Source organism: Talpa europaea (genome assembly GCF_964194135.1).
Source record: "Talpa europaea genome assembly, chromosome: 5".
Taxonomy (NCBI): Eukaryota; Metazoa; Chordata; class Mammalia; order Eulipotyphla; family Talpidae; genus Talpa; species Talpa europaea.
In genome coordinates this window covers 105,271,894-105,284,674 of record NC_140071.1, presented here as the reverse complement: position 1 = coordinate 105,284,674, position 12,781 = coordinate 105,271,894, and the positions used below count along the sequence as shown (strand labels likewise).

Sequence of the window (12,781 nt, the reverse complement as noted above, 5' to 3'; positions counted from 1 at the left end):
TGTCTTAACAATTAGTGATTTAAAACTAAAATTTGGAAATGACTTTTAAATAAATGGATATATTAATCAGATATCTTCTGACAAATAAACATATTGTATTTCACTGCAAGCAATAATTTTGATTTTATATTATTAAAATATTATAAGCATGGGAACCACTAGAGGTCAAGTGTATATTTGTGGAAAAATTAAGATATGGGAACTTGAAATATCTGATACAAGTAACAGAAAACTAAATAAAATTTTATTATTTTAAAATAGTGCAAATAATTACAAAGAGAAATGTTCCAACTGTACAAACCATTTTGTGTATATGTGTATATATACACTCATGCACATGCATGCACATACACATCTAAACTTTGCTTCATATTTCATCTTTTTATCTGAGTAAAAAGAAGTACACTTTGCTCATCCAGAAGATTTTTGATGTTGTAATAATTACCTAGAAATAGAGTGATAAGAAAAATTATTTCCATAGAAATCATTTCCTCTTGATTAAATAGTCATCACTAAGCAATTATATATATAGCAGCACCAAATAAAAATAATCAATCCACCTAACCCTAAGTAACTAATTCCACAAACTGAAAAATCTGTGTTAGCCACTGCCTATGATCCAGATAAGGTTTGAAAGAATGTAACCTTCATTGTCATTCTGACAATGAATGCAAAAAGACAAGGGTTCAGGAAGTAAAATCTCTTCCTGCATCCAATCATTGTTAAATTTTTGGAACTGCTATGGAGTCCCCTAAACCAGACACATGCATGTACAAGTAAGTATGAAAGGTAACATAAATAAAATAGTAAAAATGTAACATATTAAGTAAAAGCTACTCTTAAATAAGTTGACAAATAACAGCAAAAATGAAATATAGATGAATAGCCAGCCACACATAAAGTAGGTTTTACAGGACTGAGTACCATACTGTAACTTTCTATATATATGAGAAACTGATACATATTAAACTTAACTGCATCAGTAAATGTTGTATTCACAACAGTGCTGGTACATACAAATATTTTTTGTTTTCATTAGAATGTAAGCTCCATGACAGCAGGAATTTTTTCCTATTTTGTTCACTTATATATCCTTCACTCTTAGAGCAATGCTAGGCAGACTCTCATTCACGTTTGTTGAATGAATGAAAACAAATGAACAAATTAAAATTCCTATTCCCCAAATCCGTATTCTTCAATACTGTGTTCTTCAAACATACAATATTCTGTATGTTTAAATAACCTACTCAAGGGCCTCCCTGGTGGCTCAGGGGTTAAAGTGTCAGCCCTATTAAGCTATTGCCAGCCACTGTGGCATGAGTTTGAGCCCAGGCCAGGGAGCTAACCCACATGGCATAGCAGACCTCTCCTGTCTCGCCCACTGTTCCCCTCAGCAGTGTACTTCAGCAGATATGCTTTTTCTGCTCCCCACTCTGTCTTTGGTGAAGCCTCTCACCTCTGCACCTCTGGCCTGCACCCCAGTTCTTTTATGCAGCAAAACACTGCTGAGGGGAGTAGAGGGTGAGACAGGAGAAGTCTGTTGCACCATGTAGGTTAGCCCCCTAGCCGACTGAACTTGTGCCATAGTGGCTGGCAGTAGTGCTGTGTCTTTAACCCCTGCCACCAGGGAGGGCCTAATAAATAAATCTTAAAATAAATAACCTACTCAAAATCGCGTGACTGCACGATGTCTTAAAGATAGTAACTTTTCTTCTATCCTGGAGACAACCTATATTCTAAGTAAATATTTTCAGCAATAAGCAATTCTTATATTTTCTTGTATTTATTTGTATTTCACAATTCTTCACATTTCATATATTCAAATTTCAAGTATTAAAATACTTCTTTAGTGATAAAACTAAAAGAAAATATGTACCAAGCTTCTTTAGCATCAATGACATCATGCTTAATTTTGATCACTGTGGTTTCAATCTTCAGGGTGCTCATGAGTATCTATAAAAATGCTATAATATGTGAAAGAGAATGTCTTTAATTATTCTTACCTGAAGGAACAAAGAATGAATCCCCAGTTGTTATCACATAAGGTGTTTCATGTAAGGTACATAAAAGGTTACCAAACTTAACATAAAAAACCTGTAAATTTAAAAACCAATTTCATTTCAAGTTGAACCACAACAAAGAATTAAGGAAATAAGGGCCCTAGTAACCCTCCCCCGTACACACACACACACACACACACACACACACACACACCCCTCACCCCACCCCCGCCCCGCCATCACACACAGCCTCCAGCCAAGATGCCCAGATGCTAATCTTCAGAATTTACTGTTAGGTAGTAAAAGGGGCCTTAGAAAGATAACCTTGAGTTATCTAGTTGGGTCTAATCTAGTTGTATAAGCCCTTAAAAATAGAAATAAAAATTTCTCCTGCTGGAAGCCTTGGAGAGATGAAACAGAGAAGTGAGAGAAATGAAACATGAGATACACTGTTGTTAGCACTGAAGAGGGTCAGGAACCAAGGAATACAGACTATTTCCAGATCTTGAGACTAACATACTGATTAATAGCCAGTGAAGAAACGAGAACCTCAGCCATTTAAATACATGGAACTGATCTTTGCTAACCACAGAACTTGAAAACAGATTCAACCTATGAACCTCCAGAGAAGAATACAGATCTGCCCATATCTTGGTTCGAAATAGTGAAGTCCACCAGACTTTTATAACTGACCTAACTATGATAATAGTGGGTGTCCTTTCAAGTCACAAAATTTGTGGTCATTTTTTAGAACTGGCAATAGGAAACTATACAGGGAAAAAAGTCTTTTTTTTTTTCATTATTATTTATTGGCTTATGAAAACTCAGAATCACTGTAAAGAATGTCACTTTACTATATGGACCTTCCTCAACTTACAATGTCTGAATAAACCCATTGTAAAGTGATAATATCACAAACTGAAAATGCTGGCTGGGAGCATTGCTGCTGCTGCTGCTGCCACCCAGTTTTTACTGAATACATATTGCTTTTATACTATAGTAAAGCTGAAAAACTATAGTATAGATGGGCACCATTTATATTAGAAAAAATGGCTAGGTTTTTATGGACCTCTCTTTAATGATTCCAAGTTTAGGACACCAGACTACTCAATTTGACTAATGAGTCAAAGAAAGAACAAAAAGACAAAAAACGGGGCCTCCCCAGTGGCACCACCGGTTGAGTGCAGTGCTGTAAAGCTGTCCGCAGCCTCTGCAGCGCTGGTTCGATTCCTGGCTGGCCAGGGAGATACCCACATGACACAGCAGACCTCTCCTGTCGCCCGCTCCTCCCCTTAGCAGTGTCTTTGGTCCATCTGCCTGTTCTGCTCCCCACTCTTTCTCTGGTGAATCCTCTTACCCTCCTGTGCCTCTGGCCTGTATCCCAGTCCTTGTATAAATAAAAAAATAAATCTTTAAAAAAAAAAGACAAGGGCCTCCCCTGGTGGCACAGGCGGTTGAGTGCCATGCTGGTGAAGCTATCCACAGCCTGCAGTGCTGATTCAATCCCGACCGGCTTGGGAGGGTCCCACACGGCACGGCAGACCTCTCCTGTCTCACCCGATGCTCCCCTCAGCAGTGTGTTTCGTCAGTCTGCCTGTTCTGTTCCCTGCTCTGTCTCTGGTGAATCTCTCACTCTCCCGCGCATCTGGTCTGTACCCCAGTTCTTTTTTTTTAAAGATTTATTTATTTATTTGTTTGGTTGTTTATTTGTTTGTTTATTTATTCAAGCACTGGGTACAGTCAGAAGCACGGGAGGGTGAGAGAATTCACCAGAGCCAGACAAACAGACTGATGAAATACACTGCTAAGGGGAGGAGCGGACGCGGCAGGAGAGGTCTGCGCGTCATGTGGGACCCTTGCTGGTGGCTGGGGATCGAACAGGTGCTGCAAAGGCTACAGGCAGCTTCACAGCCCAGCGCTCAACCGCTGTGCCATTGGGGAGGCCCTGTACCCTGGTTCTTGTATAAAATATAAAAACAAATCTTAAAAAAAAAAAAAAAGACAAAAAAAGTCATGCATTTACATAAGTACCAAGAGTAATAAAATAAGATAAATCTCTTCAGTCATACAGACTTCCATAATCAAACATGGCAAATTTTACGTTTTATACATAGATAGCAGAATCCTGCAAATAATCTGGTTTTGGGAAGGCAACTAAATAAAAACTGCAAGGCTTTTAAACTTCAAAATTCAAATTTTGAGATTCAGCCATTGGGATTTTTTTTTTTCTTTGCTTCAGAGAATTCGCCTTCCTCCTACTTCCCTTTTTTTTAAACCACTTTTTGAAACGAGCCTAAACTACCACAATGCAGCTAGCATTTATAATAGCACTTGCTCTAGGCCAGCCAATGTTCTGAGCACTTTATTTTTATTCATTCAATGTATATATATATACCAGTGAGATGGGTACTAAGTAAGTATAGATATTAGTTTTTCAGAGATGAAGAAGACAAGGCAGGGCACTAAGGGTGTGACTTTCTAAGGTCGTGATAGAAATGGAAAAGTTGGATTTGAACTAGTTTGATTCCAGAATTCATGTTCTTAACCACTATGACATACTGATTTCCTAAATGGGAAAGAAGTGTTTGAAAAAAAGCTCTAAAAGAACTCTTATAATTTATATATTTTTTTGCGTAGAAGAACTGGGGTGAAGGCCAGAAGTGCTGGGACTGAGAGGGTACACAAGAGACAGAGTGGATTTACTGTAATAAACTTCTAAGGGGAGCAGCAAGTGAGACAGGAGAGGTATAAATGGGTTAGCTCCCTGGCCGGGGATGGAACTCAGGCTGTAGTGGTGATAGTGCTGAGACTTAACACCTAGGCCATGAGGGAGGCCCAGAACCCTTATAATTTAATAAAACAACAACAACAAAAAAATTTTTTAAAGATTTATTTTTTATAAGAACCAGGGTACAGGTCAGATGCGTGGGAGGGAGAAAGGATTCACCAGAGACAGAGTGGGGAACAGAACAGGCAGACTGACGAAACTCACTACTGAGGGGAGCAGCGGGCGAGACAGGAGCGGTTTGCCGCGCCATGTGGGACCCTCGCCGGCTGGCTGGGATGGAATCGGTGCTGCAGAGGCCGCGGACAGCCTCACAGCGCGTCGCTCAACCGCCTGCGCCACCAGGGGAGGCCCAATAACAACAAAATTTATATCAACTTTAGAGAAAAGATACTGTAGCATGTATTTCTATGTTTTTTCCTTATTTATTCAGTTTGGCTCTCTAAACACAAGCCTCCCCACTTTGCACACATTTTACTAACAAGGTTTTTGAAATATACAATAATGAACTCGCATGAATATCTAATATATACATACATACACATGATACATAAAAGTTGCAAAGGGGTGAATCTCTAAAGAGAGAAACACAGGGCCTTCCTGGTGGTGCAAGGGGTTAGGACGCAACCTATGAAGCTATCTGCAGCCACCGCAGCACAAGTTCGATCCCCTGCCAGGGAACTACCCACAGGCGCAGCAGACTTCTCTTAAAATCACCTGCTGCTCCCTCAGCAGTGTATTTCAGTCAATCTGCCTGAAATACACTGTTCTGCTCCCCACTCTGTCTCTGGTGAATCCTCTCACCCCCCCACACCTCTAGTCTGAACTCTAGTTCTTGTATACATAAATAAATAAATCTAAAAAAAAAGAGAGAGAGAGAAAGAGAGAAACAGAGATAACTTAGGCCAGCAATTTTGCTATATACGATAATATACTGTTGAGTACTTTTTCAAGCAACTAGCTTCCAGTGCCCAGTCTGCTGCTAACTAATTACAAGATTGTGAATTCTTTTCACCTCATTATTGCTAAACTGCATGATGGAGAACAAGATTTAGATTTAATCACTATAAATCCCCTCAAGCTTTAAAATTTTAACGATTGTTTACAAACCTATACACTAAGATTTTTGTTCTAAAGACATCGGAATCAAAGTTCTGAATCTCAAGGTTACACTGCTATGCACAGAACAACTTTTAAGTAAGCACAGATTGATTAACTCTCAATAGATTAACAAATTAAAAAAAAATTCTGAGCACTATAGTAATATTTTTGAGGAAACAGCACTTTATGCTTCATCAAGTTCAATAAATCAGACTTGCACCAATATCAAAAAGATAAATATATGGAGAAATAAACTTACCAATATATCTGAGCCAACATGCTGCTTTCCCTTTTCTTGATGTGGTCCTAATGTCAATTTTCCAGTAGAAAAAAAGGGTGTATCCAGTGTTTTATATACTTTCAGTTCACCATGCGCAACAAAAAATTGGTAAGTATCTCGTGGCCTTACAAGATCTAAGGGAAAAAATAAATATGAAGTAAAAATAAATACAAAAAATAGTAATGCAACAATACACACACACATATAATAGTTACGACTAGATGTAAACCTGTCTTAGACAGAAGTGATTAAGTTAATTGACTCTGGAGACAGAATGCCAGAGGACAAATCCTCCCTCTGCCTTACAAGCTCTATGAATTTAGCTAAGTTATCAATGTCTGTCTGTCTCTCTCCATTTTCTTTGCTATACAATGAGATTAAAAAAGAAAGTTCATATTTCATATGAGTTACAGGTGTGAGATATTTAAGACACTGGCACAAAGTAAACATTAGGTAGGTCTTAGCTATTAATATTAATGGCAGTAATTATTATTTCTATTATAGGAAGGTTGGAAAATAAAATAAAGAGATAAGAATTCCGTATCTTTAAAAAGTTTATCATAACTCTTAATCATTATGCCACTATTCTTTTGTAACTGATTGACAGATTATTAAATAACAAGGTATTTACTTATCAGGTAAAGGTACTCAGTAAACAGAATTCTGTTACTCACAAATTACTATCTTACTTTTGAATTTCCCTTTTACTTACAAACCTTTCCAAATCTGTAACTAATATTCTTATCTATCAGTAGCTTCTGACACTGTTTCCTTGGCTACTCAGGAATGTTAGTAATCCTACACATTATAGAATATAGAGAATAGAGGCTCAAAAAACAGACAAAAAGTAATGAACGCCTAACAACACAATTTTTCAAATCTTGTACAGTATGGTAATGCTATTAATGTTAACACTAAATAAAATTCTCTGTACTTCTACCTCTATTGCCAAATAATTGAATAAAGAAGTAAGTTGTTGAAACATTTATGTATTTCAAATATATAAATATTGCCTAGTGGAATGTCACTTATCCCCACCACACATTAGTCAAACCCTTGGGAACTCCCACAGTCTCCAGACACTGAATGTTTAAAACCTACTAAATATAACAGGCACCTTCCAGAACCCTCTGTAGGCCTTAGGTTTAAGCCTGTTATTTGTTTGACTGATTGTTCTGTTAGTCATGCTCCCCAAAGGTTTCACCTACCAGGTACCATTACTGGCATTCCAAGACCTGGAAGGCTGTCTTAATACTATCTATAATCCCTGCCTAGGATCAAAATAAGAGTATATCCTGAGGGCCTCCCCGGTGGCGCAGCGGTTGAGCGCTGGGTTGCAAAGCTGCCCGCGGCCTCTGCGGCACCGGTTCGATCCCCGGCTGCTCCCCAGCCACCGGAGGAGGGTCCCACATGGCGCGCAGACCTCTCCTGCCGCCCGCTGCTCCCCTCAGCAGTGTACTTCAGTCCTTCTGCCTGCTCTGCTCCCCGCTCTGGCTCTGGTGAATTCTCTCACCCTCCCGCACTTCTGACTGTACCCAGTGCATGTATAAACAAAAAACAAACAAAGCAAATAAATAAATAAAACATGCCTCTATTTAAAATAAAAAAGAAAAAAAAAAAAAAAGAGTATATCCTGAGTCTGTTTGCTACAATTCCCCATAAATGGCTTGTCTCAATGTGACCTCCTGAACACCACTGTAGGAGTTAACAGTCTTGACAATGGTACTTGTAGTTCAAAGGACAAATTCATGGTGTTCTGTGTCCCTGGAGATTACTTGCCATCAGTGCTCCCCCAGAACAGCCCTCACACAGGCTGCTTATTAGCATTAGACATTCTACTGGATTTTTGCTCTGAAATAAATGGAGCAAGAGATGGAAAGTAGATAAAAGTCAGTCAACAAATCAAGTTTTTGTCCTTTGTTTTTTAAACTAAACATTTTCAATACCATCCTTTATCTTACCCATAAGAATAATCTCTCTTGTTTCTGGGTCCTTTACCCTCGTTGGTTGCAAAGGATCTCCCAGAGGTATATTCAGATTTATCGCTAATTTATTATCTGCAAAAGAAGTATCATTGAAATACAAACTATTTAAAATTCTTTTCAACTGAAGAAAAACTAGTATGAAATACAATAATGGACAAGTTATAGCAGAAAATAAGCAGAGGTATAGTCCTATTTAAAAATGACCACTTTGATAAAAGTTCAAAAACCACAATGATTTACTATAGAAGCATACATCCTAAACACATTTTCTATAAGCCTATTAAAACATAACAACTCTTGGTTTTTTTTTTTTTTTTTTGTGTGTGTGTGTGTGTGTGGGACCCTCGCCGGTGGCCGGGGATCGAACTGGCACTGCAGAGGCTGCAGGCAGCCTCGCAACCCAGCGCTCAACGGCTGTGCCACCAGGGGAGGCCCAAAACATAACAACTCTTGAACTCTTGCATCATCAAGAAGTTAAATGACTGTTCTGCATATTCTCTGAGAGCATGTACTACACTTTAGAAAAATTCATTAAAATGTCAATTTTAACCACAGCTTGGGGACAGAAAAGGAGTTTCGTTTGTGTGGTTTGCTTATGAAGAAATTATTTATACTATGCCATTAATGATTTTTTTTAAAAGAATTTCAAATTTTATTTCAAAATTTGTGGGGGAAAGGTGGTCATTTTTACCCTATAGTACCACATCTGAGTTTTTAGAGATAAATTTCAAAATTTTCAAAGTTCTACTTTTCAAAGTACTGTCACTTAAAAGAAAATCTAGAAGTTACTTTCAGGAATAAGTTCATACTTCTTTTATCATTATCAAGACAGATCCTTTTTCTATTAACAATTTTGTTGATTTTTTCCATGTTTCCTTTTGCCTTCCTTTTAGATGATACTGCATCTGGGGATAGTATTCCACCAATCACAAAGCCCCCTGAAATTAACAAAAATGGTAAAATTTCATATCTGAGAAATGAAAAGTGAGAAACAAAACTCTAAATATAATCATTTCCTTTCAAAGTACCAAAGAAAACATTACTATTACTATATTCTATAGTTAACAATTCAAATAACACATACTACCAACCTATTTCATGTAAATGTCTTTTATTCTAAATCTAGAAGCACTGGTGAAACATGACTGAATGACTTCAGTTGTGTAAAATCAATAGTCACGCCTGGCAATTTAAAAAAAAAAAAAACAAAAAAACACACAAAGGCCAGCAATGAATTATTTATAGTAGTCCACATGTGAGTTTAGTTCTTTGACTTAGCTATATTCTTTAAGAAAGGAAATAACTTTAAGATAACACTCACAATACTTTTGTGCCCAACCTTTACCATTTATGTAGAAAAATATGAAATAAGAATAAAAAGGGAATACTTAACCTTTACCATTTATAATTTTCTTATGTTCTGATCTAATATTTCATTTCGTTCAATTAGAAACCTGGTGGATAGTAAGGAAATCGTTCATAAAGTTCTATAAAGTCACGCACTCACCTCAAATTGCTACTAAGAGATATCTCTAACTCTGTCTCTAGAGTACTCTACAGTACTCAAACAAAATCGTTTATTCCTGTCACATTTGGGGGGAATGATTAAATAACAAAATGTATGTAAATACGTAGGCTTAGCTGGCATATAACATACATAAGTAAACTGCAATTATTATTTTTTACTGTCAGACATTAAAGCATAAATTGAATTTTACCTGACGGCCTTCTTTGATAATCTATGCGTTCCCCTCGCCAGTATTCCAAAGGCTTCATTCGTATTCTCTTGGTCCTGCGAACATTTGGTGTGTTGGATGGCAATACTGTAAAAATATAAGAAACAAAAATGTATATATATAAATGTTTAGTTGGATGATGCTTTGCATTGAAAAGATTATATTACCTCCTAAATGCTAATACTTCTAGACAAAACACTAAAACCGTTTTAAAACATTTATGCTAATATGTAAGGAAATGTCAACAACAAAATAGGCTGCTAGTTTGGAAAAGACTTGAAAACTCAATGATACCCAGGATTAATGATGTTGAAGGCACACAGGTACTGTCATATACCATAGGTAGAAATTGAAACTGATTGCAGACAATTTAATAATACCTGTTAAACTCTTTGACTCAGAAATTTCATTTTGAGAAAATGAATTTGCAAAAATGTACACAAAAAATGGGCAAAGCCATAGATAGGTACAATAACACATTCTCAGTAGTAGTGCTTCGAATAGAAACACAAAACAAAAATCAAACTGAAAACCATCTAGGTACTCCACAAGAGTTTATTTGTAATTTAAAAGGTTATGTATACATGTGTCCATGTGTATACATACACATAACCCACTCACTGTATCACAATAACACAAAGTTCTACATACCAGTTGAGTCTGTTGGCTATCTAATTAAATTCTTATGTTCTTATCTATTTTTTTGTTTGCAAGAGATGTCTAATTCTGAAAATGTGTTATTAAAACATTCCAGTCTATGGATCAAGAAGATGTGGTATATATACACAATGGAATATTATTCAGCAACCAAAAAAGATAAACTCATGCCATTTGCAGTAACATGGATGGAGCTAGAAGGAATTATGGTCAGTGAAATAAGCCAGAAGGAAAAAGAAAAATATCGGATGGTTTCACTTATAGCAGGAATATAAGGGAACCAAATAAGACATCGGTGTAAAAAAATAATAACAGCACAAAACACAACAAAGCAAAACAGACAATTATAAATCAGAGACATACTGTAGGGGAGGAGGAGGGAGAGGGATCAGAAGGAGGGAGGGAGGAGAACAGGGGACTGAGGTGATGGTGCAGGGGTACATTGGGGAAGGAAATTCCATAGGGACTACACCTGAGGGGGTGGGGGGAAGCAAATATTGTTTAAAAATGAACAACAAAGAGTCTTGAGACATCACCAACATGGTGGCGAGGAGACGCTGCCAGTAAGACCTCCCATAAAAAAAAGTTAATAGGGAGGAAAAACAGCAGGTCCCTGAGAGAACTGGGACACGGAAGATAAACGGGCGACTCTGGCAAACTGCCCAAAGAAGAAAGTTGCCATAAAAGAGGTCTAGAAGGGAGGAAAGCTCAGAACCCTGCTACCCACCCCCACCCACAAAGTTGGCACTCTCCAATCAACAGAAAGGAGGAAAAAAAAAAAGATATAAAAAAATTTTTTTTTAAAGTGACACAACACACCCACACATAAAATAAAACCTCCCAGTCTAACTGTATTATCTAAATAAAAAAAAAAAATCTCCTCGCTTTCTCTTATTTAGCTGCTAGGTTGTTTTGCGCATTTTTTACATCTTCTTCATAAATTGTTCACTTTACCATTACCATTACATGTCCTTTCTTTATCCTACATTTTCACTTTATTTTATTATTTTTTTAAAGATGTATTTATTTATTTATACGCACACTGGGTATAGTCAGAAGCTCAGGAGGGTGAGAATTCACCAGAGCAGAACAGGCAGATTGACGAAGTACGCTGCTGAAGGGAGCAGCGGGCACGGCAGGAGAGGTCTGATGCACCATGTGGGACCCTCGCCAGTGGCAAGGGATGGAACAGGTGCTGCAGAGGCTGCAGGCAGCTTCACAGCCCAGTGCTCAACCGCTGCACCACCGGGGAGGCCCTACACTTTTATTTTAATCTTAAATTCTACTTTGCTTGGGGGGCAGGTTGGGGAAAAATTTCTACCTTGTTTAATACTTAAATTACACTACTATTTTCTTCTGGTATACCTACTTAATTCTTTGATGATCTTTCATTTAAAAACTTGTTTTAAGAGCATAGTATAAATATGTAGTTTGATTTGTATTATTTAACCAAATCTGATAGTTTCTATCATATTAAAGGAACTTAATACACATAGTGTAACAATATGCTTCCTTTTAGTTCTTCCATTTTACTTTATATTTCTTAATTATCTTATATTAATGATTTTTCTTTCTCCTAACTTTTATTGGTTTGATCAATGATTATTCCTTTTCTTCCCTTAATCACATGAAGAGGATCTGGAGCCGCAAATGCGATCACAGTCCAAGCTGACACTTTTGATTGCAGCTTGTGATATCCCTAGAACACAGGACCCAGCTAACTTTTGTCTGAGTTCCTGACCAATGAAAACCATGGGATAATAAATGTTTGTTGTTTAAATCCATAAATTGGTAGTAACTCGGTACAAAGCAACAGAAAACAAATACACATCATTTAAATTAGTCATATATAATGTAATAATCATTCCTCACCACTGTTTCCTCTTTGTACCCAGTTATGATTTACACAGTACTTGTTTAGAATATCTTACAAGGGTATTTACATGGAGGATACTAAATTCATTCTTGCATTATCTGCAAAATAAGTTAACTTATCAGTAAGAAAAATATATTTACCAGATAAAAGATTATTGGATTGTAATGCTTTTCTGAAAGCAGGCTGTAGTTATTTTCTAGAGTTACACAGATGAAAAGTGCTACTCATTTCTTCTCCTTCATAATTTTTTGTTTTGATGTAGAAGCTTCCCTGTATTTTTAAAATACAAGGATTTTAATCACTTATATCCGTAATTCTGACTGGTAGTTGGCAATTCATTCAAACTGCAGATTCAAGTCAT

General features: G+C 37.0%; 1 protein-coding gene across 1 annotated transcript in view; it reads right to left on the bottom strand.

Moving 5' to 3' along the window:
• Window positions 1-374: 374 nt before the first annotated feature.
• The window catches only part of CENPC (centromere protein C), a gene marked incomplete at both ends in the record, with an annotated part of 59,704 nt that continues 47,297 nt past the window's right edge, over window positions 375-12,781 (bottom strand). Inside the window, 6 exons of the mRNA XM_084233003.1 lie at window positions 375-445; window positions 2,004-2,094; window positions 6,146-6,300; window positions 8,128-8,223; window positions 8,961-9,089; window positions 9,870-9,974. Coding sequence (XP_084089129.1) covers window positions 375-445; window positions 2,004-2,094; window positions 6,146-6,300; window positions 8,128-8,223; window positions 8,961-9,089; window positions 9,870-9,974 — 647 coding nt within the window. The remainder of the gene's footprint in view (window positions 446-2,003; window positions 2,095-6,145; window positions 6,301-8,127; window positions 8,224-8,960; window positions 9,090-9,869; window positions 9,975-12,781) is intronic.